At 54.1% G+C, this 26457-nt stretch overlaps 3 protein-coding genes across 5 annotated transcripts in view; 1 reads left to right on the forward strand and 2 right to left on the reverse strand.

Moving 5' to 3' along the window:
- The window catches only part of LOC132434128 (uncharacterized), a 32293-nt gene extending 24632 nt beyond the window's left edge, over positions 1-7661 (forward strand). Inside the window, exons 3-10 of one of the 2 annotated variants that reach the window (XM_060025773.1) lie at positions 308-346; positions 1248-1291; positions 1776-1852; positions 6079-6144; positions 6296-6334; positions 6615-6803; positions 7115-7157; positions 7503-7661. In XM_060025773.1, the coding sequence (XP_059881756.1) occupies positions 308-346; positions 1248-1291; positions 1776-1852; positions 6079-6144; positions 6296-6334; positions 6615-6803; positions 7115-7157; positions 7503-7624 (619 nt within the window). In that variant the 3' untranslated portion in view covers positions 7625-7661. The remainder of the gene's footprint in view (positions 1-307; positions 347-1247; positions 1292-1775; positions 1853-6078; positions 6145-6295; positions 6335-6614; positions 6804-7114; positions 7158-7502) is intronic. The other variant, XM_060025774.1, reaches the window with a different exon arrangement.
- A 529-nt stretch (positions 7662-8190) lies between these two features.
- On the reverse strand, positions 8191-13552 carry LOC132434130 (cytochrome P450 2D6). Its single transcript, XM_060025777.1, is given in 12 exon segments — positions 8191-9314; positions 9317-9334; positions 9435-9576; positions 10043-10277; positions 10422-10541; positions 10543-10568; positions 10722-10895; positions 11305-11444; positions 11447-11464; positions 11553-11705; positions 12360-12531; positions 13256-13552. Coding segments are annotated over 12 exon segments (1542 nt in total). The 5' UTR covers positions 13442-13552; the 3' UTR covers positions 8191-9156.
- Positions 13553-19840: 6288 nt separating this feature from the next.
- Positions 19841-26457, reverse strand: part of TCF20 (transcription factor 20) — a 96055-nt gene continuing 89438 nt past the window's right edge. The window contains exons 5-6 of one of the 2 annotated variants that reach the window (XM_069541216.1): positions 25899-26026; positions 19871-20006 (exon numbers count right to left, since the gene is read on the reverse strand). In XM_069541216.1, coding sequence (XP_069397317.1) covers positions 25943-26026 — 84 coding nt within the window. In that variant the 3' untranslated portion in view covers positions 19871-20006; positions 25899-25942. Of the gene's footprint in view, positions 20007-25898; positions 26027-26457 lie in introns of both variants that reach the window. The other variant, XM_060025778.2, reaches the window with a different exon arrangement.

Genomic DNA, 26457 nt, shown 5'->3' on the forward strand with positions numbered 1-26457 from the left:
ATCCTGATTCCCTGGGACCTACCTTTCCAGCTCTGAGGACGTTGAAACCAGCTTTTGTTTGGGGCTCTGAGGTCTTGGGAGAAATTCCTGAGCATTTTCCAAGCTCCTAGTGCTAGCCCACTCCATCCTGAGTTTAGCCTCCAGCTGTGACCAGCAGGCTCTCCCCTGGATGAACCCTGCTTGTGGAGGTCCTGCCATTCCCCCAACTGCCTCTAGCCCATTGCAATCCCTGCAAGCCACAGAGTAAAGGAACACCAGGACCCTGGGTCTATGTGATGCATTGACTGTTGCCATCTTTTCTTCTTAGACTGAAAATGGTGTTTGGTCTGTGCTGCCAGAGAGAGAGGTAAAGTTTAGGTGGGCCCTGTTACCATGCCCCAAAAGACCAGGAAAGGGGACCCCTCACTTGGTGCCACAAGGATGGGAAAATAGGGTTCTATATTCCCTTTTCCCTGACTGTTATAGTGTCTCTGGGACTCAGGGTCAGGGTGGAGGGTGTTATAGTGTCTCTGGGACTCAGGGTCAGAGTGGAGGGCCTGGTACTGACAGGTGGGACATGCCTGTGTGTGTGTAGGCAGGGAGCCATCATCCTGGCAGTGCCGAGATGCTCTGTTTGAGGGAGTTCCCTGGTTGCCTAGTGGTTAGGATTTGGCGCTTTCACTGTGGAGGCCCAGGTCGAGGAACCATCCTGCATGCAGTGCAGCACAGCCAAAAAAAAAAAAAAAAAAAATTAAAAAAAAAGATGCTCTGTTTGTCCCAAGGGAGGGGTCCTAGAAGAGGAGGATGGACAATGAGATATTATTTCTAATCCAGGTTGTGGGATCTGTCAGTCCAGAGTAGGGAGGGCTTTGGAGGGCTTTGGGGGGAAGAGCTAATCCAGCACTTGAATGAATAACTATGAGTGTCCAGCCAAGGCTAAGTCCCTGCCTTCTGGCTGGAGAGGCAAGATGGACCTGTGTAAACAAGTAAAGAAGGAAAGGAGAAGGGAGTGGGTCAGGGGATCCTTGTGGGTTCCAGGCACCAAGTCTGGCTTTCTCAGCAGTAGGCAGAGGCACAGAGCATGCCGGCCAGTCAGCAGGGAGCCCAGGCTGAGCCCTGTTACTGCTGATGGATTCATTCATCCACAAGTATTGATTGGACGAGTGCTGGTGGAATAGGTCCTGGGGCTTGGACTGGGGAGGAAAACCAGCACCCACCGGTGAGGGCACGAGGCCCCAGCCTCACACTCAGCTCTGCTTTCCTTCCAGGCTATACAAGTTGCTGTATGTGGTACACATCTTCATTCTTGCAGGTAAGGGTCTGGGTGCTGGGGTAATTTGGGGATGATGGCAGGACCCCAGTCTCCAGCTACTCACTGGGATTCCCAGAGGCCCCCTCTTGAGACTGCCATGTACCTGGCTCCCCAGGGCTGGTCACACTGCTCAGAGCCAAGGCTGGTCTTCTTTCCCCCTTTCTTCCCTCTGCACCTTCATGGTGAGTCTGGGATTTGAACCCATATCTCACTCTAAAATCCATGCATACCCCACAAAACCGGCAAACAAACCAAAAAACTCATACAACCAAATAATGTCCTACAGCAGCGATCTTCAAATTTTTGCTTGCATACCTTTTGAAAAACTATCCCTTCACACATTGTAAGTTAATATCTAATATCTTTCATCACACATTAAAATAGTTGAAAAGGATATAATTTCTGGCATATTGTAAATACTGACATTTAAAAATAATTACATCACTCTTTTAAACGTTTTAACTAGTCTTTCATCTACCTGCAGGAGTGGTGTACTACTATTTTCAGGGGTGTGTGGGGAAAACAGCTCCTGACCATGAGATTGCTGGGGAATCATCACAGGTAGGGACCTCTGTCAGAGTTTAGAGGGACTGTCTCACTGTAGCAAAAACAGAGGTCATACTCCTTGATCTCAAATGGTCAACCAACTGTGTGTGTGTGTGTGTGTGTGTGTGTGTGTGTGTGAGAGAGAGAGAATGTGAGGGCTCTGGAGAAATTCCCTGTGTTCCTGGCAAAGTGTCAAACAGAGGCCCCACCTGCCATGGGCTGGCTGTAAGCTCACCTCAGAGCTCTGTAGCAGTGACCTAGACAAACCTAAAGGAACAGGTGACCCCTAATGCATGTGAGTAGCCCTGGAATATGGTTCGACACTCATATGTGAATCGGGTGGTGGTGAGCAGGACACCTGCCTGGGGTTACATACCCTCTTTAATATCCCAGGTCCAGGAACCTATGGCAGAAGCCCCTCCTCCCAGCCCTCTGTCAGGAAAACACAAATGGACACTGGATGCCCACTGAGGGCCACGTGCTGGATTAGGTGTTGCCCATCTATTGAAACCTCGCAGCAACCCAGTAGCTCCCACTTTATAGAGGAGGAAACGTAGGCTCCCAGAAGAACAGTGACTAGACCCAGGCTGCCCCAGGTGACAGGACAGAGCCACATACCTGGTCTCTGGAGGCTTCCTGCTCTCCATCTAGTGCTATTGGGAAGAGAGGATTTTCGTGGGAATAAGCTTATCTGTGACCCAGCAACACGGAGAAGTGTGTGCTACATATTTAGGGAGGGACTATTCAGAGGTTGGAGAGCCCCTAATAAGGCCCAAGTTGGCAGGTGCCTTAGAGACAGAGTCCTATGTTGCTTCCTTTTTTTTTTTTTTTTAATTAACCAAATTTTCATTTTAAAAAGTTTTATTGTCATCAAAGATATGCATATACATAGTTCGAGGAGTCAAAGTTTTAAGACTTGAAACAAAAAACTAGCTGTCTTTTGTCCCTTCACCCATCCTCTTCACCCATGATTCCCACAACCCAGGGTGGGAGTCTTTCCAGCTTCCAATTTTCTAGCTGAAGCCTTTGATTTTGCCTCCATGGTTCTAAATAGAAAGCTTATCCTGCTTTGTCTTAATTTTTCAGATTTAAACATTATCAAATGAATTCCTACAACGAAAGATGAGGATTTAGCTCTTGTAACAGCTGCACACTTACTGCCACCTCCAACATACATCTCACCTTTCTCTAGTCTTCCAGTATAGTTATATCCTAGTTTTTTGCATTGTAAATGTTTTATTCTGAGTAATGACATCTTCAGTTGTTAAAAAATTTTAAGTATCAGTTTTGCTTTTTTGCTGACTTTTATGTTATTTTGGCTTTTTTTAAATAATTAATTATTATTATTTATTTATTTATTTTTGGTTGTATTGGGTCTTCGTTGCTGCGCGCTGGCTTTGTCTAGTTGCGGCGAGCGGGGGCTACTCTTCGTGCAGTGCGCGGGCGTCTCATTGCGGTGGCTTCTCTTGTTGCCAAGCATGGGCTCTAGGCGCGTGGGCTTCAGTAGTTGTGGCACGCGGTCTAGTTGCTCCGCGGCATGTGGGATCTTCCCGGACCAGGGCTCGAACCCGTGTCCCCTGCATTGGCAGGTGGATTCTTAACCACCGGGCCACCAGGGAAGTCCTCATTTTGGCTTTTAAGTCCCTCTCCCACACAGTGGGCTCTTTTCACTCATTTTAAAAAAATTAAGGTATTATTTATACAGAGTGAAATCCATCTCTTTTAGTGTGCAGTTCTGTGAGTTTTGACAAATGTATGCAATTGTATAATTGCCACCACAACCAGGATACAGAACAGTTTCATCATTTCAAAAAATTCCCCCATACTCATTTATAGTCAACCTTTTCCCCACTCCTAGCCCCTGGCATCCAGTGAGCAGTTTCTGGTCCCATAGTTTTGCCTTTGCAAGATGGTCATATAAGTGGAAACATCCAGGGACTTCCCTGGTGGTCCAGTGGTTAAGAATCCGCCTTCCAATGCAGGGGACGCGGGTTCGATCCTGGTCGGGGAACTAAGATTCCACATGCCATGGGGCAAGTACTGAGCCTGTGCGCTGCGACAAAGACCCAGCGCAGCCAAAAGTAAAATAAATAAATAAATAAATAAACAACAACAAAAAAACATCCAGTATGTAGTCTTTTATTTATTTATTTGGCTGTGCAGCAGGATTGTGGGATCTTAGTTCCCTGACCAGGGATTGAACCTGGGCCCCCTGCAGTGGAAGCACAGGGTCCTAACCACTGGACCTCCAGGGAATTCCCCAGTATGTAGTCTTTTGAGCCTGGTTTCTTTCACTTAGCACAAGGCATTTGAGGTCCACCCAGTTGTGTGTAGCAGTGTTTGTTCCTTCTTATTGCTGAGTAGCTGTCCATTGCATGGATGTACCATGGTTTGTCCATTCACCAAGTAAGAAACATGTGGATTGTTTCTAGTTTTTTGGCAGTTACAGATAAAACCACTATAAATGTTCATGTACAAGTTTTGTGTGAACATAGGTTTTCCTTTTACTTAGGTAAATACCTAGCAGTGGGATTGTGGGGTCATGCGGCAAGCGTATATTTAGTTTTGTAGGAAACTGTAAAACCTTTCCAAAATGGCTGGCACCCATTTTGCATTCTCACTGGCAATGAATGAGAGGGTCCATTTGTTCCATATCATTTCCAACATTTACCTTTTTTTAGTCATTCTAATAGGCTTGTATTGTAATTTTATTTAGATCAATATTGAGGATTTACATTGTGTTTATTTTTTTATTAATTAATTAATTTTTGGCTGCATTGGGTCTTTGTTGCTGCGCACGGGCTTTCTCTAGTTGCGGCGAGCGGGCGCTACTCTTTGTTGCAGTGCGGGGGCTTCTCACTGCAGTGGCTTCTCTAGAGCAGAGCACGGGCTCTAGGCGCACGGGCTTCAGTAGTTGTGGCTCACGAGCTCTAGAGCGCAGGCTCAGTAGTTGTGGCGCACGGGCCTAGCTGCTCTGCGGCATGTGGGATCTTCCCGGACCAGGGCTCGAACCCGTGTCCCCCCTGCATTGGCAGGCGGATTCTTAACCACTGCGCCACCAGGGAAGCCTGAGGGTTTACATTTTAAAACTATGTAAATAGTATTCCTGAGTCACGTAGTGTACTGTAACTACTCTTTGTGTATAATTTTGTTTTTTCCTCTTTTTTAAAAATTTGTTTTCTCTGTACCTATAATTAATTCATCCAAAATCTCTACCAAAAATATTAATCTCCTTGCAATACACTTAGATAAATAAGGTGTTTTATCTGTATGATCGTTTCCCTGGAGACATATCTCATGGAGCCCTCCATCCTCCTCTTTCCATCTGGACGGGACGTCCTTGAGGCCTGCTGCTTAGCTGTCCTGGGACCTCCCTTCACCGTCATTGTGGGGAGTGCTTCACTTCTTTCACGTGTGGGAGCTGATGTTACTCTTTATTTGGGGGGAGCACAGCCTCCAGTTGCTTCCTGAGGGGTAGTCTTGAGATACTACATATCTGTAAAGGTCTTAATTCATATTTAACTAAGTTTGGCTAGGTATAGAATTCTAGACTAGAAATAATTTTCTGACAGATTTTGAAGCTCCTCATTTTCTTCTGGCTTCAAAGGGTTGGTGTTGAAAAGTCTGATGAAAGTTGAATTCCTAAAACAGACTTTTTTCTTCATATCTCTGGAAGTTTTTAGGTTCTCTTCATCCTCAGTGTTTTGAAATTTATTGATGGCATAATCTGGGGTGAGTCTCCTTCATCCATTGTCCTGGACACTTGGCGATTCCTTCTCTTCTGGAAACTCATGTCGCTCATCTTTGGGAAATTGTCTTGGTAAAAAATGAACATATTTATTTGATATCTCTCCCTGCCACCCCAGTTTGTTGTCTCTTTTCCCTCTTTCAGAAAGATCTATGATTTAGCTGTTGGACCTCCCGCTCTCTTCTCTCTATTCTTTACCTTCTAAAATTTGATTGGATTTTTAATTTTTAATTCCTATTATAATATCATATTTGTTTTTGAAGAATTAGAGATTGTTGTTTGAACATTTCTATTTTAGCGCCCATACTTGTTTTGTAAATGCAAAGTTTATCTTTCTCAAGCCATCAATTATTGTTTGTGTGAAGTTTTCCTTAAATCCTTGGTAGTCTTTAGGTGTCTTCGCAGCAGGCGTTGACAGTGGACTAGTACATAGCTGAGCCCTTAATATGTCACCTCAGCCTTCCTTCTCTCTCTCTTTCTCCTTGTCATGCAGCCCTTAGGGGAGACCTTAAGGCCAGTGTGGGGACTGATGGATAAATGCTACCCTGTGACCGCTCAGGTGGGTCAGGGCTGGGGACCCCTCTCCCCCTGGGGTAGGATGGCTGTTCTGGGCACCCTCGGTAGGCGCACACCATAAGAGGATGGGCCAGGCAGGGAAGGACTCCCAGACACTCACAGCTGAATGTCACTTCCCCTGTTTCCCTCTGCAGAGACGCAGAGTCAAGAGTGGGGAGAAGCAAGACTCTGAGGTAAGTGAGGCCTGCCCTGGAAGGGCCCGGGGCTGGGGCTGTCTCCTGTCAGAGCTCCCTGAGGCTCAGGGATGCCCCAGCTCATGGCCAGGGGTCCCAGGGAGAGTAGCAGGGCCCCTCTAAGAAACCTACAACCCTCCCACAGCGTGAGCTGAGAAGGGAGGGGCTTCCCTGGAAAAACAAAGAACTACACACACTCCAGGTGTGGAGAACAGGGAGAGGGGTTGGGGGATCAGGGGGCCTTTCTGCCCATATTCTGCCCTCTTGTCCCTCCCTGCAGGCCATGACCCCGAAGGCAACAGGAGGACCGAATGATGCTGCCCCCAAGGAGGAGGCTGATATCTTGTCTTCGGACGAGGGGGAGATGAGGTCCCCAGGAGAGGAAGCAGGCAGCCCCATTCCTTCCTCCATTCCTGCTGGGAAGGAGGTACCTGAGGAGGAGGAAGCGGCAGGGACCCCAGGCTGGGAGGTAAGGAAGCCTCGACTGGAACATCCCAGCATAGGTCCTACTGAGGAGCCCCAGGGCTCTGCAGGGTGGAGTGGAGAGGCCCTGGGGAAGGAGGGCAATGGGGGGCGGGGGCACCCCCAAGATGACTGAGCCAAACTGCCATCTCAGTCGAGCAACAGCTCTGTGAGGAGCTGAGAGGAGTAGACATGGCCTGAGCAGAGGAGATCTGAATCCTGGCCTCCCCTGACTCCTTGTGAAGTGAGGCCTGTTTCCCCATCTGCACAGTGCAGAGCCTGTCTCATCCCACCACTGTCCCCTTTCTTCCTTCCCAGGAAAATAAAAAGGTCCAAAAGGAGATTGCTGCATATACTTCTGGTAAGACAACTGGCCCCACCTGCTGTAGCAGGGCTGCTCTCCTCTCTAAGCTCGGTGACCCTGCAGAGGCCACAGACAGCCGAGCTCCTCCCTGACCCTCCTGCCCCAGGGAGGGGAGGGAAGAAACCCAGGTAGCCGGATGCCCTGTCTTTCCTGATGAGCACCCCCTGCCTCCTGCTTCCTTCTTGGGTTGGCAGGACTTGAGGCCACTGTGCTTGGGGTGGAGGAATGCCTAGCCTTATATCAACGTTGATCTGCTTCCCTGGCACCAGAGGGTACCCTGGCCCTGGGGAAAGGTTCCTCCCAGCAAGGAACCCACAGGGCATGTCTGTTTGTGCTTTTTAGAGGCTTCTGAGGTGGACCTAATGGAGGAGAGGCCTGGGGGCTGGGTCCCCCAGCTCCTGAGGAAGCTCTGGCTGGGCTGGTCCCCAGCCTCTGACATCCCCAAGACTCAGAGCCACGAATGACAAAACATCCAATAAATCCAGAGTTGCCGCTTCTGCAGGCCTGGCTGCCTCCTTTCAGGGGCCTCAAGTTTCCACAAACTCAGTGTGGTTTCATCCACGCTCCCTGTTCCAATAAGCTGCAGGAACACCACCTCCTGCCACTAAGCCCACGACAGGGGATAAGCTGGAGACTGAACGGGGCCCTGGCTGGTCTTCTGACTCAGTGCCAAGGGAGAGGCCAAGTTCCCTGAATGCTAAGAGCTGTGGAGCTCACTGTCATGAAGGCAAAAGTGGCCTGGCTGGGGGTGGTGCTTCTGCCTTGAGTGTCTGTGGTCCCCAAGCTGTTAACCTAAATGCACCAGGAAGTCTGCTTATGACTCAGGTAAGCAGACAGTCATTAGAAGCCCTTGGGTGGTGCCTGTGCGTGCTTAGAGGCCAGAACAAACTGTCGGGGTGGTGGGCACAGGTAGACGGTGGCAGTCCCCGCCCTCAGCTAGGGCTCCAGGCTAATGAGGTCCCAGCTCCAGAGTCAGAGCAGGAAGACAGGCCCCAGCAGCCATCTGGTGCAAACTTCTCATTGGCTGAAGGGGAATAGAAGCCTGAGGTCACACAGTGTCGCAGCAGAGCGAGGACTAGAGCCAGGGTGTCCTCCTCCCAGCTCCCCACATGGCCTCCTTCTGCTCTGGCCACCCCATTGTCACATGGGTCCAAGGTTGACCCCTTCCCTAGGGCATGCCTGCGGCCCACAGGGGCTCATTCCCGGCCCCTGCCAAGCCTCCTGAGTGCCCGGCCTGACCTGGCCACTCAGAGAACAGAGCCCGGGTTGGAGCCTAGATGAGTGTCCTCCCACTCGAGCGTGGCCGTGAGTGGCAACTACTATTGGGCAGGGGCTGGGAAATGAGCATCCCTAAGGGGCAGGGAAAGGGGGCCCATCCTATCTTGGGGTGACTGAGAGTCCCAGGGAGGTGGCACACTCCTGGGCTGCCATCAGGCTTCCCAGGGAGAGCTCTGGCATCTGAAGACTGAGCTGTGGGTGCTAACCCGGCCTATTGCTTCCCAGCCATCCCTGAGTTCGCCAGCTTTGGGGGCAGCAGACTTGATGGTGCTGGCTGAGCTGCTGGCCTGTGGTGCAAACTGAGGGTGGCTGGGCCTGAAATGTGGGCATCCAGGTTGAGTGGGGCCCTCCTCATCCCCACTGGGGCCTGAAATCTCTCACCAGCCTATTCTAGTTCCTTCCAGCAGAAACCAGGACCTATTTATAGACTTTGTCACTAACCCAAGTAACCAGTATTGGGTCTCCAAGGGTGACTAGGGGGTAAGGTGTCACCTTCTGAACCTCGGTATACCCATCTCTCAAATGGGGTCAAATGCCAGGTAAGGATGGATCAGGCAGGGGTAGGGGCTGGATCTGGGGAGGCTGCTGAGGCCCCATGAGCGCCAAGGGGCTGGTCAGGGGCCCTGGGTGGGACTCAAGCCAGGTTGGAGCCACCAGACTGGTTTATTGTACATCAGGGCTACTTTTGAGGAGTGGGCTGGGGGCTTGGTGCCCACCTCTAGCAGGGCAGAGCACAGAGCTGGTAGGGGGATGGGGTCACCAGGAAGGCAAAGACACCGTGGCCACTGGGGCGGGGCTGCCCAGTGGGCACTGAGAAGCTCAAGTGCTGCAGGAGGCTGGTGAAGAAGAGGAAGCGCTCCATGCGGGCGAGGGGCTCCCAAGGCACGAGCGGCGGCCTGTGGGCGGGCATGGGGGCTCTCTGAGCCTGGGGGCCTGGGCTCCTCCCCTTCAAGACTCCCTCAGGACAGGTAAGCAAACCGGGCACCCCACAGGTACCTGCTGAGAAGGGTATGAAGGCCTCCTGCTTGACGAAGCAGCCCTGGGCATCCAGGAAGTGCTCCGGGTGGAAGTGGGAGGGCTTCTTCCAGATGGTCTCGTCCTTCAGCACTGATGACAGGTTGGTGATGAGTGTCGTCCCCTGGCAGGAAATATCTGTCATGGGTGGGTCTGGACTGGGGGATGCCTGGACCCCTGCGGCCAAACACACGTGGGCACACACCCTCTGCCTGGCACACACCTGGACTCTTCAAGTAACCCTCAGCCCAAGAAGCTTCTCGGCACCCTCCCTGTCCCCATGGCAGGGTAAGTGACTTGCCTCCCATGGGTGCCCTTACTGCCACCTGTCCCTTGGTGAACGGGCTCCTCCAACACTCTGTGACACGCTTTAGTTTGTCTTCCCTACCCGACTACGGGCTCTGAATGGACAGGGCCAGCCCTGCCTCTGCTCTCATCCTCACTCCCACCCAGCCTGGGACATTCAGTGCCTGTGGAAATGAGGATTGGGTGGCTTGGATTGCAGTCCTGACCCCACCTGGCAATGCCCACATTGGGGCTACCAGGTGGCAGATGGTGCCGAGCTGGGGTGAGGAGAGCCGCAGGCCTACCTTTGGGATGAGGAAGCCCTGAACTTCGATGTCATGGGATGTCATGTGGGGCAGGCCCAGTGCGATGATGTCCCCAAAGCGCTGCACCTCATGGACCACGGCCATGGTGAAGGGCATGAGGGCCTGATCCCCCATCTCTGGTTGCCTCACCTGCCCTATCACCTCATCGACTTCCTGTTGGACATGTCCTGGAAAAACAAGCATCCTCATAGTGGTCAGACCCAAGGGCTGGGCCCTGACCTCCTCCTGACTCCTGTGTAGGGCTGTGCCCACTCGGAGGGGGAGGTCACTGTGACCTCTGCACAGAGCTGTTACTGGTGGCCAAACCCACCAAGCTCAGGGGCCTCAGGCTGTCCCTTTCCTCCCTCCCCCATCCCACCTGGCCCCTTGGGCTAGGCTCTCGCTGCATATCTGGAGGATCATGAGGAGGAGGGCCCAGGCCAGCGTGGCTGAGGTGGTGATCACCCCGGCAGAGAAGAGGTCAGACACCACCAGGTGTGAAGCTGCTCTCGGGGTTCCCCTTGGCCTGGGCCACGCAGGGAAGGTAAGCGCAGGGACAGAGGGAGGAAGCCTCCAAATGGCCTTCCACTCTGCTCCTGTCAGCCCAGGTGTCTGGTCATGGGGTGATACACAGGCCTGCGCTTGCCTCACGGGGCCTTCAACCCTCAACCCACCTCACCTCCACCTCATCCAACAAGGCGTCAGTCAGGTCTCGGGGTGGCTGGGCCCAGTCCCGGGTCACCCTATGCTCGATGACCAGCTCATCAATCAGGACCATGAAGGCTCTCTGCCCCGGGAAGACCTTGGCAGCCAGCCCTGGGATACGCGGGAGCACGGGGATTGCTTCCAGCACCTGTGGGGGTCACAGCTTTGGGGCCCTGGGACCTTGTGGTGCTCAGGCTTTCATCTGGACCAGTCAGGTCCTAGCCTCCTCCAGGATGTCCCCACCATTGACCTTGTTCCTCCCTAAGTGCAGGCCTCGCCCCTCTCTCCTGGCCCTGGGCGCAGAAAGATAAACCTAAAGTCTGCATCTCATGGGTGCCGGTGCCTTCCAATGAAGGAACCCTTCCTCCCCTAAGCCCGCTGACCCTCACCCCGCCTCTCCCATCTGTGTTGTCTGTCATTTCCCCACTTCCAGGCCTTTTCCCTTGCAGTTTCCTCTCCCGGGATGCCCTTTCCTCCTCTGACCCTCTACGCAAATCCTCCTCCGGGGAGGCCCTTTGCAGGACGGAGGCCTCCTCTATGAAGCTCCCTTCCCTCACCTGGCGCACGAAGCCAACCTCCTCCTTCAGTCCATCCTCCAATATGTCCAACAGCTTGAGGATGCGAAGGTCGCTGTACTCAAAGCGGCTCCCGAAGGTCAAGGAGGCGGTCACGTTGCTCACCGCTTTATTCAGGAGGCGTTGGGGCTAAAGGGGCGTCCTGGGAGGGAACGCTGCATGTCAGGGCGTCGCCTCCATCTCCTCTTCCCCAGCCTCTTCAAACCTGTTCCCTGTCCCTCAGCACCCACCGGCCTGATCGGCGAAGGCGGCACAGAGGCACGAGGGTTCCTCGGTCACCCACTGCTCCAACGACTTCTTGCCCAGGCCGAAGTTGCGCAGGGTGGACGAGGAGAAGCGCCGCTCCTCGCGCCAGGCTTTTCCTTAGAGCGCCAGGATCACTCCTGGGGGCGGAGCGGGCACGTGGGCGTGGCTCGGGTGTGTCCCGGCCCCACCTTCTGCTAGCCCACAGCGCTGGCGGGCTCGCCGAGCCTCCTCGGCCCGCCCCTCCCGGTGCTCTGCTCACACAGCCCCGCCCCCTTTGGGGCAGGCCTCGCCCCTCCGCTCCGCTCACACCAACCTCACCCTCCCCTCCCAAACAAATCCCGCCCACTTTGACACCCCCTTCCACCTGGGGACCGGTCCCACTCTCTGCCCGCCCGCATTGCTCGCCTACTCTCCCCTGCTAGGGTCAGGTCTTGGCTCCAATTTTTACTTTGCCCACCGGGACCCCCTTTCCTCTTCGGGGAAGGTCCTGGCCCGGCCCTACCCTGCCCGCTCTGACTTTGTCCTCATTCCTGCCCACCCTGACCTCCCCTTCGTGCCCGCGATGGCCCTGGGCCGCCCTCTCTCCGTAAGGCCCCGCCCCCTGCCTCGCCCGCATTCTTCCTCCCCCGACCCTTGGCACAGACTCCTTTCTCCTCTTGCTGCCCCTTCAAATTCGCTGGCTCTTCCCTGCACCGAATGTCCGCGACCCTGCCTCCCCTTGGCCCTGCCGGTATCGGGTCACTGCTGGCCCAGTCCCCGCCGGGACGCGGTCTGCCCCCTCCTCCGCTTGCCTTCCGAGCGCGGCCCGTAACCCAGGTGCTCGTAAACTGTCGCAGGTGGGCGGTCGGAGTTGTCCTGGCTGCGGTACACCAGCGCCTCTCGCACAGGCGCCAGCCCGTTGAGCACGACGACGGGAGTCCAGACCTGCTGCAGGCTGAACACGTCCCCGAAGCGGCGCCGCAGCTGCAGGCCGAAGGTCGAGGGCGTTTGTCAAGCCCAGGCCCCGCCAGGCTGCGGGCCCAGCCTCATGGCGTGAGCCCTGCGGGAACCCTAGGCCCCTACCAGGAGCGAGGGGGTGCAAAGATTTTATCCAGTCTTGTGAGCCTGGGGGTTAATTACATCCACCACAGTCGAGGACCTCAAGTTGGATCAGACCACCCAGCTATGACTGTGCAGAGGTCACCAAAGTTGTCAATAGACCAAGTTAGCATCCCATTTTACAGGTGAAGAAACAGATTCATAGAGGTAAGCGTGAGGTCCAAGGTCTTGGACCTCATGGTGGCAAAAGATTTGAACCAGATCACTGTACCTCTCTCAACCTCGACTACCTGATTTAAATAGGGCTCAAGACCAGACTCCTCTCCCCCATTCTCGAGACCTTTCCTCCTGATTTAATCATAAGGGACTCAGGCTCACGTAAGAGCTGGCCAGCTGAATCCCCAGCCTGTTGCCAAGTCGTACTCCCCCACCCCCTGGCCTTTGCCCTCTTGGACCTTGGGCTGTTGGGAAAATCCAACTGTTCTCGGGCCCTGAACAAATGCCCTCCCTTAGGAAGCCTCTCAAATCTGCCTCCTCCTCTTGGCCCAGTTCCTTTTCCAGCCTGTGACTTCACCCACCACCCGCTGTCTGCTGCTAGGTGGGGTCCCTAAGACCTCCGCTGCCCACTTCCCACCCCCACCCTCCTTACCTGGCTAAAGCTGAGAAGTGGGTCCTGGAAGTTCACCTGCAGCAGGTTACCCAGCCCAGGCAGTGGCATGGGACCTGGTGGGTAGCGTGCGGCCCAACGTGAGTGCTGGTGCATCTGGTCCACCAAGAGCAGGAAGACGGCCACAGCCACGGCCAGGGTCACCAGTGTATCCCCAGTCAGCAGCATGGCTGCCTCAGTGTGCACTGGGCTCCTCAACACATCAGACACCTAGGACTAGCCCAGGCAGGGCACTCTCAACTGCACCTCCAGGGCTCAACCAGTCTGGGTCTTCTTTATGACAGGAGCTGAGACTGGCCTTTGCCCTCTGCCCTGAGCCAACCTGCCAGGGAGAGTGTGCTGCCAGAGGGTGCAGGGAGGGGTCGGGGAAAGTCAGGTGCACAGATGGCCACTGTCCCTCCTGCCCTCTCCACGTGCTTACAGAGGGTAGGGGGAGGACACAAGAAGTCCTCCCCTTCCCCTAGCCTGACTCCCCAGCTCTGTAAAGATTCCGAGGAAGAATCAGGGGTCTTCAGACTTGATCCTGCCACCCACCTGTCACTTTAGTCTCACACTCTCTAATGTGCTCACAGCCTCATCCCCAGAACATGTCCTTGTCCTCCCATGTATCACCTGCCTCCTCCTGAGTGGCCTTCACCTCCCAAGTTTGTTACTGGCCCTTGCCCAGCGCTGGAGGGAGGTCCTAATGACCAGAGGAACCACTGTAGGGGGATAAAGTTCTTGGTGTCCCCTCACTTCACACTAGTATACTCAACACACACACAGAGTCACACACTCAAAAACCACACTTACATTCACATACTGCCTACTCACATGCATATTTACACACCCACAAAGCCAGACACATTAACACGTATGTACCACTTACATGCTTGCACAGAGACCCAGCACCAAGTCCTCGGAGTTCTCAGTGGTTGCCTGGACCCAACCCACCTCCTCCCACCTCGAGGCTGCTCGCAGTGATGCTGGGGACCTTCCCCTGGCTGGCCGCTGGTTCAGCTTCCTTGGTTTCTGCCCGTTTCCGCCTGGTTGTGGCCATGGCAAGTTTGAATCTGGGGATGGGGAGGCAGCAGGATTGTCTTCAGAGCTCCCTAGTCACATGACCAGCTGGTCTGATGGCCCAGAGACCCTTTCCTAAGTTTGTTACAAACTGGTCCTTGGACCTTCTAGCTCTTGTGGCCACCCAGGTGATGAATCAATCTTCTTTGTGTCTGTGCCCATTTCCTAACTTGGAGACATGTGAGGTGGGCACTTTACCTTGTTGACTGGACTGCCAGTAAGCTCAGGGTACTAGAGTGGCTTAGCATAGGCTGTGACTGTCCTCAGAGGAGTGGGCCTGCTTCCTCCTCCTTGATTTGTCCTTGAACATCAGCTGTTCAAACTCTAGAAGACAAGGGCATGGATACCAGATGGGGATGTAATTTCTTTACACCCTCACAGGCCTGCTGAGGAGCACAAAGAATGGATTCTCAGGCCTCTCCCTTTGCCGGCCTCCTCCCTCTCCATGGGTCCAGTCCACCCTGGCTCCAGCCCCACACCTTCCAATCCTGACTCTCTGGTCCCTTCAGTGGCTCCAGTCCTCGACGAAATGTGCAAACCTTGGTACCACCCTGCACCAGTGTGTGCCACCTCCAGGCTGGAATTGTGGCATTTCCTGGGTAGGGGTCAAGCCCCCTCACCCATCCCAGGGGTATATGAGGCAACCTCTCTTTCTGAAAACAGCTGTCCCCACTCCCGTACCCCGACACCCCCATTCCCTCCCTCCCATCTCACTCCCCAGTGGGGGGAGGACCAGGTTCTTCTCAGGGTGCAGGACAACACAGAGTGCTGTGGCCTTCAGGTATTGGCTTTCAACATTTGCAATCCCTGCTTGGTCTGTGAAAGCTGCTCCTCCCCTTCCAAATTCCCGCATCTCCACCCTCCTGCCAGGCCCAGGGCCAGAAGGTCTAGCTGGCTGGGGCCCGACTGGGCCTTCCTCAGTTTATCTGGCCTTTCCTGCATCTTGCCTTGACCAAGGCTTGGGTTCTGTCCCACCCTGTCTGGATGCACCCTGTGCTGGGTGCTGGGCTGGGCACGGCACTGGCAGCATGGCGGGAAGGCGATGGTGGGCCCCTGCTTCAAGGTGCTCATGACCAAGAGGAGTGGGAGCCAGAGAGCTAACCATCAGGCCAGCAGTGCAGGGATTGCGTTGAGGGTTGTGGGGACATTGCCCCAGGCTGGAGCACACTTTCCGGGAAAACTTCCCAGAGGACTTCGGCTGGCTTGGCTCTGCAAGCCAAGGTGACCTGGCAGTGGGACTAAAGCACCAATGCAAAACAGCAGGACGAGGCAATTTGAGGCTGGGGCTTTGCAAGGTCCGGCAGAGGACTGTATTGTGGGAAACCGGGGTTCCTGGGCCTCAAAGAGGCAGGGAGACCAGTTTTGAGGCCACTCAAAAGACTGAGAGGGTAAGACCCATGGGCACCCTGGGGTCTTCTCAGATCCAGCCTGTGGTCTTTCATCGGGGCTCAGCCAGAGAATCAGGTGGTGTTAGTCGGGCTGGCAGGATGGTCTATCACAGGTTTGTCACAGTGGCCCTCGATAAATTGCATCTCCCTTTTGTTTTGGATGTGTCACGCCCTCCCCAAACAGTCACTCTAATGGACATACGAAGGGCAGTGACAGACATGCCTGTAATTCAGGCAGTGCCCTCCCGTTACTGGGCGCCTATTGTCCAGGACAGGCCTTGAGGAAAACCTGTGATCGTGAGGCCAACGGCCTTTTTCAATCATTGTGCACACTCACATGCCGGGCACTGCTGTTCACTCCCCATCCTCCCCACACCCTGTAAGGTAGGTGGCTTTATGGTCCCCAAGGCACTGGAGTCTCAGGGATCACGGGGTCAAAGTCACAGAGCACCATTATGGTCTATCTCAAAACTCATGCTCTGAGCCACTGCTCTACCGTGGACTTCTATGAGGGCCAGCATTTAAGTTACTGAAATTTGTTATTTTAGAAACATACTCAGCCTGCCCTTGCTGGTTTCTGCTCTGGTGAAGCTGCTGGTGCTAGAGGGATGAGCCCCCCCCCCCATTCTCTCCCGTCCCCCAATCTCCGTGTCACACGTGTTCGCCCGCGCAGGGAAGGCCCAACTGGACACTGCGACCTGAGACTGAGTCCTGGGTGACGTCCGCAAGATGACGGACCAGAAATCGCCAGGCCCTGGGGCCCCCAAGCACGGAGACGCAGCCGTGGGACTCCAACGCGATGCGGAGCAAGCCCCTTGGAGAGAGCTCTAGAAAGCAAGTAGGGAGCTGCAGCGCCCAGAGAGGGCGCTGTAAAGTTGGTGGCAGTTGGCTCGCTATACCCCCCCCCCCCACCACGGGCAAGGCCAAGCCCGCGGAAGAAACCCCTCAATTCCCGCTCCTCCCGGGGGACAGAAGTGGGAGCTGGCATCTGACTCGCGGTACTGCCCTCCCGGGCCCCGCTGGGATGCAGGTGGAGGGCCGGCCCGGCAGCCGCCGGCGGGAGGGGGGGGGGCGTGGTCGGGAAGCGCCACGGGCGAGCGAGCGAGCCAGCGGTCTTGGGCGGGGGGCGGGTAATGGCCGGCCCTTCCCGTAGTTTTCCGGGAACAGGGCTTCGGCTGGACAAGATGAAAAAGTTCCGGAGCTCGGCTGCGCAACAATATGAATATGCCTCACACTACCGAACAGTACACTTACCGGTTAAGATGGTAGTTTTGCTGTGTTTTTAAACCACGGCATAAAAATTACTTTAAAATAATACATCACCACTGCACACCGATTAGAGTGGTCAATATCCAGAACACTGAGAACACCGAATGCTGACCAGGATGTGGAGCAGCAGGAAGTCTCATTCACTGCAGGGGAGAGAATGTAAGATGGCACGGCCGTTCCTTACAAAAACACCTGTACCTGTACACTGACGTTTACAGCAGTTTTATTCATAATTGCCAAAACTTGGAGAAACCAAGATGTCTTTCAGTAGGTGAATGGATAAACTGTGGTATGTCCAGGCAACAGAATATTCTTCAGCACTAAAAAAGAAATGAGCTGTCAAGCCATGTAAAGAGGAGCCTTGCATGGAGGAGGAACCTTCAAGGCCTATTAACCAAACGAAAGAAACCAATCTGAAAAGGCTACATACTGTGTAACTCCAACTATATGACATTCTGGAAAAGGCAAAAACTATGGAGGCAGTAAACAATCAGTGGTTGCCAGGGCTCAGGGAGGGAGGGATGAAGAGGGGGAGCACAGAGAATTTTTAGGGCAGTGAAACTACTCTGCATGATACTATAATGGTGGATACATGTCACTAACCGTTTGTCCAAACCCACAGAATGTACACCACCAAGAGTGGACCCTAACGTAAACTATGGGCTCTGGGTGACAATGATGTGGCAATGGAAGTTCTTACCAGTCATAAAGAAAAAGCACCACTTTGGTGGGTAACGCTGATACTGGGGGAGGCTGTGCACCTGTGTGGGGGCAGAGCGTATGAGGGAAACCGCCGTACCTTTTGCTTTACACTATGAACCTCAAGCTACTCTAGAAAATAAAGTCTGTTAAAAAATACAGACAGCTCAAAAGTGGCAGGAGTTGAAATGCACATGAACAGCTGAGGCTTCCTGCAGAACTGGGAAAGCTAGAGTCAGGAGTGGAGCCTGGAACAGGGCCACTCCCCAGTTAACCGTCATTTCAGTAGCCAGTTTGAGGAACCATCAAAAGTGCCTTACTCAGAGTATCATCAGCAAGTCAAAAGAGGACAGAAGAACAAAAGGCAAAATGATGAAGAACCATTTGCTGTCAGGAAAATATTTTCCTTAAGATGCATATCTTCCAAGTTTTGTGGCTTAGTTCTCAACACCTGAAATCTATCAATTTCATTTGAACTGTGTTAATGCCAAGTCAAGACCAGATGGGAAGCCAAGGAGCTCAAAAAGCTGTCATTTCTATGCAGGTTCCGTGGCCGACACAGCACACCCACCCACACAGCTCCATCCTGGCCGAGCAAAATTATAAATGGACCGCACTGCTTGATGTAGCTATTATAACAAAATTAATCTGCCATTTCTGCAGCCTCAAACTGATGAGCACACAAGAACTCATTTATAACTGCTTATTTCTACTTCACAACATTCCTTCCAGTATTACTGTTCTCTAAAAATAAAGTCCGTTAACATTGTATTATTTTTTAATAACCTTTAAAATTAATGTTGATTGGAAATATGTCCTCATATCAACTTAAGCAATCTGGCCATCCCCATACGTGGCTGAGTTCCACCCTCGAGGGTGAGTGGCAGGAGTCCTCGGTTTGTTTCATGTCAGGCTCTGCTGCAAGGCCCGCAGGAGGCCAGGACGACTGGACCAGTGAGCTGGCAGCCGCCCCTGCAGCAGAACCAGAGCCACCCTGGGGACTGGGATGGGAGGAGAAAAGAGACGCGTTTGCTTTAAACAAAAAAAGAAACAAGGTTAAAATGAAGTTTATTATTTTTTTTGATTTTTTTGTTTTGTTTTTTAAATAAAACTGTTTGTGAAACAGCTATTTTATCCCCACGGCAGAGTGACCCCTGAAAGATGCACTAACCCCTTCTTAAGGCCTTAACAAGATTTTTTTTGTACTTTTTTCTTTTTTTAAAACTCAGATATTTAAAAACTGTACAATTTACAAAACAAAACAAAACAATACAACATAAAGAATCATGTAGCATGGGGCTGCTCAACCGACAGGCCCCCTTTTCCTTTATAAAAATGAAAGCAAAAGAAAAAAGGGTGGAGTGGGTGTTCCTGGTCAGCTTACCTCACATGATCATACCTGACACTGTCCCTCCCTGTGTCCGCTCCTACAGCTTAGGTTTCCGTCCCGTCTGTCCTGGGGGTCAGGGCACAGCTGCCTGAAACATGCCCAGAGGCGGCCATCCCTTGACCCTGCCGGCTGAGCCACTTAGTGGGATGCTTGGGGCTCTCACCGGCCACAGTGACCCAGGACGCAGCTGTGACCTTGGAGCTTGTGCCAATTTCACCCCCCCAAAAGATAAAAATCTTAAAAATAATAAATAAATAGTGTTTCTGGAAATGAAAAAATTTATTTTTGTGTTTAAACATCATTCTCCCACTCTTGAAAACACGGACCATCCCCGCTTCCCTCCCCCTTGACCTTCCCACTTTGAGACAAATTACTGACAATAGAATAGTTCGGTGTGGTTTGTTTGCTCTTCCAACCCCGGGTCTAGAATCTCTGAATTGTGTAAGTTGGGCTAAGGATCTAAGTCAGCCCTGTCCTTGTGAGATGAGAGTTTGTTCAGTTCAATTTCACATTTAAATTTCACTGTTATTGGAACAAATTTGGAATTCTTAAGCTAGATAATTTTAAAATAGAATCAAAAGGGATAGCGCACCTTTCATTTAAACAGTCTTTCCAGACTAAAAATAGATTTATATATATATATTTTATCCCTCCCTCTTTTAATTCCCCCCACCCTTTCCCATCATCCCCCCTCCCCCCACCCCCCACATTGTCACTATGGAGATTGTGTCCATGGAAACAGCCATTCCAACTTCTTGGGTCTTTCTTTCCTGTGGTGTCACCAGTTTGAGAGTGATGTAAGAACTTAGGAAGGAAGTGCTGGCACGGGCAGGCACGCGGGGTGGGGCGGGGTGGGGTGTGGCTGCACAGGAGGACCATTTCCATTCCATCACAAGGGTCCACCACCTTCTCATCTCCACAGTCTCACCTGCAAGACAAGCAGACACTGGGTGCTGGGAAACCCCGTGTGGTGCTGTAGCCAACAGCCCCTGCTCCGTGGCGGCACCGGGGTAGGGGGACTCTGCAGGGTCCAGCAGCTGCAGAACCCCTGTGAACACACTGCTCACACTGCAGACACCCCAGACCAATGGCGGAGCCAGTCGTGTGGCTCTGGGCCTGAAACAGGGTAAAGGCAGCAATGACCCGGCCAGCTGCGCCAGGAACGGACTCTGAGTGCCCTGTCCCGGGTGTGTGGAAGGAACCGAGACCAGGAGAGAGTTCTCTGATCCGCCAGGTGGGGCTGCCTGGAGTGGAGTGGCTCTCAGGGCGACCCCTTGCTTAGGACCCCACCATCTGGGGCCTGCAGCTGGGCTGGGCTTGGCACTTGGTGGCAGGGACCAGTCCTCACAGAGGTGGCTGAGTACCCAGCCAGTCTGTGGAAGAACCGGCTCAGGACCACGTGAAGGCTGCCTCCAGTCACAGGCAGCTCTTTACATCTAACAGCGAACACTCCACCCAAGAGCTCTGACGGAAGGCAGGTCTCAGCTCATCCTCTGAGGCTCCCCAGGCCCTGCCACTGGCGTCTCTCCTTCCAGCCCAGGCTCCAGGCTCAGGAAGACTATCCTGGTGATCACATGGGGTACGTGGGGTTGTATCAAGGGCCTCCTCAGAATGCTTCGCGGGCCATTCATTACATGTGCAAAGATCTCAGAGAGACACAGCAGTTTCCAAGGAATTCAGTCCAGAAAAATTACACCAGAAGCCAAGAGTGGTGGCACCCTCACCTTTCTGCCAATCACAGCACTCTTGGAAAGAGAGAGAGAGAGAGAGAGAGAGAGAGAGAGAGAGAGAGAGAGAGAGGGAGAGGGAGAGAGAGAGAGAGAGAGAGAGAGAGAGAGAGAGGGAGGGAGGGAGGGAGAGAGAGAGAGAGAGAGAGAGAGAGAGAGAGAGAGAGAGAGGGAGGGAGGGAGAGAGAGTGTGTGTGTGTGTGTGTGTGTGTGTGTGTATGTCCCTCCTCCAACCAATAAACCTCAAGAAAACCCAGACACCACTATCCCCTTTTCTGCTTCCATAAAACTTACTAATATGCAAAATACTTAAGACTGGTCTGTGTGCATGAGCCATAAAGAGATTCCTAACTGCTTGACAGAAAACATGAATAAACAGGAAGAGACTCACAGAGACAGCAGGACAATGTCGCCACCCTCAGGTACAAGCAAACCCCGGGAATCCAGCTGGAGGCCCTGGGGACGTGGGCCAGTGGCTGAGCCATCCTCAGGACGTCCCCGGCCACAGTGTGGCTTCCCCGGCACTGATGGTGGCTCTGGCCCCACCTATGTGGTCCATGCTTCCCCCTCCCCCAGCACGGACACTCTCCACTCCTCACTCTGGTTTCCTGAGGCTAAGGCTGCCAGGAAGGCGGGGAGAAGCAAGCAGCCTTCTCAGGTGAGGACAGAGGACAGGTGCCATGCATATCCTGCAAAGCTCTGCTGGTGGAGGGAGGGACAGGGCAGGGTGTGCCCTCTCCCCAGTGCTTGGCACAGTCTTGGGCCTGCACCCCTATCCTGCTCATTACTCACAACAGCAGGCCCCAGCCCAGCGCCCATCTTCAGAATGAAGGCTGTCTCAGCACCAGGGTCTGCCCGGCCGGTGGGCTGTGCACGCTGCTGACCCTGGGCTCCTCCCCTGGTGCCACAGGGGGACCTGGTGGTCCAGGCAGCCTCGGCCCTTCCGCACCTCCTGCCTGGGGCTTTGCCTTCCAGCCTTCCCAGCAGGGACCTTCCCCAGGGTCTGATATTAGACTGGCCCAAACACATGATACCCTGAATGTAATGGGACCCTAACTTCTCAGTTGCTCCTCAAAACTGTTCCTTCAGTAGGGAGAATGGGAAGAAAATTCTTTAAGCACCGAGTAGGGGCCAGGCACTATGCTAGGAGCTTTACAGACATTATTTCACAGTAACACTGAGAGGCCTGACCCCCATATCTTGGAGATGAGGCAGCTGAGGGAGGTGACACATGTGGCCCGAGGCCACGTGGCTGGTTAGAAGTGGGACTGGGGTTCACATCCAGCAAAGCTCCTCTGCTTGGGCCCCAGGGACTCTGCCTTCGAGCCTCCATTGTTGTGGGCCCCATCCAAATGCACAGGACATGGCTGAGAAGGCAGCACCCCAGGCAGGGCCACGGAGCAGGCGCGGAGCTGCTGCGCCAGTGAGCGAGCGGGCGGCCCTCTGTGCTGAGGACCTGCACGCTTCTCCGTAAAAAGGCAACTGCACGTTCAGCTGCCGGCGATCGGGACTCCATGCTGGGCCAAAGCCTTCCAACACCCCTGCCCTCGTCACCCTCCTTCCTGCTGCCCTTCAGCTTCACCTCCGTGGCCTGAACCTGGGCCGGGTCAGTCTGTCCTCCAAATCCTCCCGCGTCTGACACCAAGCTGCCCTCTCCACCTGCGGCTTGGCGGCACCCCCTCAGCCCCACGGGACCTGGCCAGGGTGTGGAGGGCAGCCTCGTCCTCAACCTGTACCCACCCGGGCGCCGTCAGGTCAGCACTCTCCTCCCTGGGCTGCAGGTGCTCCTCTATTTAACACGGCTGTCCGCCCTGCGAGGAGAGGGACTGCCGTGTGCCCCCTCGGGCCAGTGCACGACGGGACAGAGACAGCGGTCCCTGCGGACTGGGCAGGCAGTCTAGTGGAGATGCAGACGATACGTGAACACACAAATGACTTGAGATTGTGGTGATGCCAGGAAGGCTGCAGAGTGGGGACAAGGGGACTTGGAAGGCTGCCGTGAGGAAGTGACACTGAAGCTGAGACCCAGAGAAGAGACGGAGGCACAGTGCTCCAGCGCAGGGAGCTAAGCGCGAGCACAAAGCTCCGCGGGAGGAAGCTCAGAGGAGCCGAAGGAGCCTCGCTGGAGACTCCAGGGGCCCTCAGAGGCGTGCTGGGCAGTCTGGACTTAATCCTACCAGGGATGGGAACCTCTGAAGCTGCAGTTGTGGGAGGCAGTGAGGGGCTGCCGGGGCTGGGGTGGGAGGGAAGGGGAGCCCCGGGACATGACGCTCTTCACACGCAGGCCGGCTGTGTGACATTCCGACCACAGAAGCTGCTCGGGAAGGCCCAGCTCCAGGGCAGGGAGGCTGCTGTGTGCAGCTGGCACCCAGGACAAGGCAGCAGATGGATGGAGGATACTGCTTCCTGCCCACTGGATCGGGAGACCTGGGGGGTGGGGTCTCCTTGTTTACTCAGATGAGAATGGAAGATGGCAGGGGGGATGTTTCGCGGTCAGAGCCCTGCCCACTCGCTGCCCTGAGCCAGGGAGGCTTCAGCACGGGGAGAGGGCAGCACAGGCCGGCCACACGGCTCCATCATCCACAGAGCCGGGAGGAGGGGGCCCACTGACAGCTGCCCGAGGACCTGTCCTCTGTGGCACTGCTGGCCTGGTGAGGGACAAGCACCAGGTATCTCACGTGGTGGCAGGAGATTAGAACTCACGTCTCCTTGCCCCAGCCCTGGGGTTTTCTGCCAGACAGGGCAGATGTAGGGTCTGGTTTGCAGTTCTGAACCTCCTGCTCCTCCTGGGCATGGCTGAGGGCAGTGCACCCAGCATTTGCTGACACCGCACCCCAGGCCAGGCTGCGCCGGGCATGGTGGAGGCATTTCTTAACTGAATCCTCACAAGGTTGGCCACTGCTATCCCTCTTTTTTCAGAAGGAAAACAAGCACAGAGACATTAAGTGGCCTGAGCCTGGTCACACAGCACTTTCCACACTGCTCTGGGTGAGAAAGTGGGGCGCCACGAACCGGAACTCACATGTACAATCACTGTCCCTTCCCCGCCTTGTCGGGAGACCCAACGATGGTGGCTCTGTGTCCTCAGCACGGATACTGAAATGAATGCTCCTTGAGGTGGGGGGCTGCGTCTCTGTCCCCAATCACTGGGGCTTCCGCACAGTCTGCAGAGGGCTGACAGCGAAGGCCCACAATGTGACTGCTGAACCGCGAACCCAGGACGACGGGTCCAGCCTCGTGGGGAAGCACTCGATGACAAGCAGTTCAGGTGGACGAGACCAGAGGTGCATGTTCGTTCCTTCCCTCCAAGAGGTGAAGGTCTGCCCTCAACGACCCCAAGCCGAGGGACACGCCACTCAATCACTCAGCGCCTCATTTCTTCTGTGTAAACAGGAATGATAACACCAACCTTCTGAGGAATGAACTACGAAGCTTACTGTCCCACGAGAGCCAAGGGCTCTGTCAGCTGGCAGAGCCCAAGAATGAGCAGAGAGAAAAGTGATGATGAACAAAATTAAAACTTCCAAGAGGAGATTTGCCCACCAGGCCCAGGGCCCAGAGTTCTTCTTTTTCTCAAACATGGGCTGGGATTCCAGGACAGGAACAAAAGGCACTGAGTAACCAATGGTTCTCTCCCTAACTGGCTCTTCCTGGACACTTCCAGGAACATTCCACGTGGCCTCCTATATAACCCAGCCCTAGCCACCGGGGCCAGGAAGGTGGCAGAGCCCCCTAGACACAGTAGAAGGGCCAACAGAAACATTCTTGAAAACCACCCAGACTGCTGCTTGCCCTGAGGGTCAGTGGACCCCGCGGGTTCTAGAAGTGCACGGGGCTCCGTGTGATGACCCACCCTCCCGCCCTGCTCCGCTCCCTCCACTCCCAGCCCTACTCCCTGGAAGAGCAAGACAGAAAAGTGTGAGTGCAAAGTCCTCACTCAACAGCCCCTCAGGAAGCACTGTAACCCCCACCGGCCCCAGACACTCAGCACTCAGCACAGGGGCCTTCTCTGGAGGTCAGTACCGGGACCCACCTAAGAAACAGATGACTTCCCAGATGAAAACTGCCACATTCTGAGGTGAATTCTGTTTCTTCCTCAAAATACTGTTAGGCATTCCAGAGAAAGGCAGACACCCCCCCACCCCGACTTGTAACAAGGGGGAGGGGACATTCCACAGAGACTCAGGCACATGGGCTTGCTGTCCCAGAGAGCCAGGCCTAGCACACCTGTGTGGGTCTCAGCCGTCTGGAGTAAACACAGACGCCCTCACTTGCAGAGAAATAATCCCTTAACGAACAGTTCTGAGACACTAGACTAGCCCCCCACCCCATCCTGTAGAAGCAAGTGCCCCAAGTTACATTTTGTTTTTTCTTCTCATGATCTGTTTTGCTCAGTGAGGACGGGGCGGGTGAGGAAGGCAATGGGAGCACTGCAGGCCTGCTGCTTCTAGAGACCCAAGTCCCATAATCCTGCTCTCACAGGCACATGCTGCCAGCCCAGACCACGAGCCCCCAGACACACTCACAAAAAGCACAACTCAACCTCCTGAGATTTTTAAAAGTAAAGTTAAACGGGATGCTAAAGTCTACTAAATCGTTGAGGGGATTTTCCTTCCCTTTGTACTTCTAGGAAAAGGAATCCTTCATAGACCTGGGGGGAAAAAAAGATTTCAAAAAACAAAACTTGGGGTATTTTTTGTTTTTCAAAGGAGAACCCATCATAAGCTTTAGAGATGTTAAGTAAATTAAGAGGCCTCTGGCAAGAAGCCTTTCTGAGACAGGGCAAGAGTGAGGGCTGCCAGCAGGAGAGCCACCCCCCCAGAGGCTCTGTCCCGAAGCCAGCTGCGTTCTGCCCCTGGGGACTCCACACACAAGGCCTGAACCCCGGCGGAGGATGGGACCAATTTAAAGCCCCACGCCACCTTTCCACACGTATTCTGGGGAGCTGAGCAACAGATGGAAAGACATGGTATCCACCTGGCGCTGGCAGTCCACGCGATTAAATGCTGGTGGGGCAGCCTGGCCTGGGGTGAGCAGGAGGCAGCGGCCCGACACCCCCTTGCAGTCTGGCAGGGGCGGCGGCCCCGACTCACCTGTGCTTGCTGTACTTTCCATTCCCACGAGCACACTGCCCCCCTCACCCCCGCTCCGACTGCTCTGTGCTGAGGCTGCCTTTCGCTGTCTTGTTCTGCAAGGCGGGGAGAGGGCACGGGAGGGGAGGCTGACGCCGGCAAAGCCAAGGAGACAGGACAGGAGGGACAGAGAACGAGCGTGGGGGTCAGGGCAGGCGGAGGTGAGGAGAGGAACGCACATGGAAAAGGAAAGAAAAAGCAGAGTCAGTGCTGAGTGACAAACAGGAGATACTCAGACAGGGTCTTCTGAGGTAAACTGTGACCATTAAAAAAGAGAAGTTTTTAAAAATAAAAACATGTAAATTAAGTAAAAAATGGGAGAGAAAATTGTAAGATCCTATGATCCATATTGGAAAATAATTGTTAAAGAAAAGCATAAGTAAGCATCTTTCAGAAGCACTTTGAGGGCAGACCTGTCAGGGCGACCTCTTTCTAGTACTTTCTGGCCCCACTTAGAGACTGAAGACCGTGAGCACCAGTGGCCACCAGGGGTCAGTGTGACCTCAGCTGGAGGAGAGCC

Source organism: Delphinus delphis, chromosome 11 (assembly GCF_949987515.2).
Source record: "Delphinus delphis chromosome 11, mDelDel1.2, whole genome shotgun sequence".
Taxonomy (NCBI): Eukaryota; Metazoa; Chordata; class Mammalia; order Artiodactyla; family Delphinidae; genus Delphinus; species Delphinus delphis.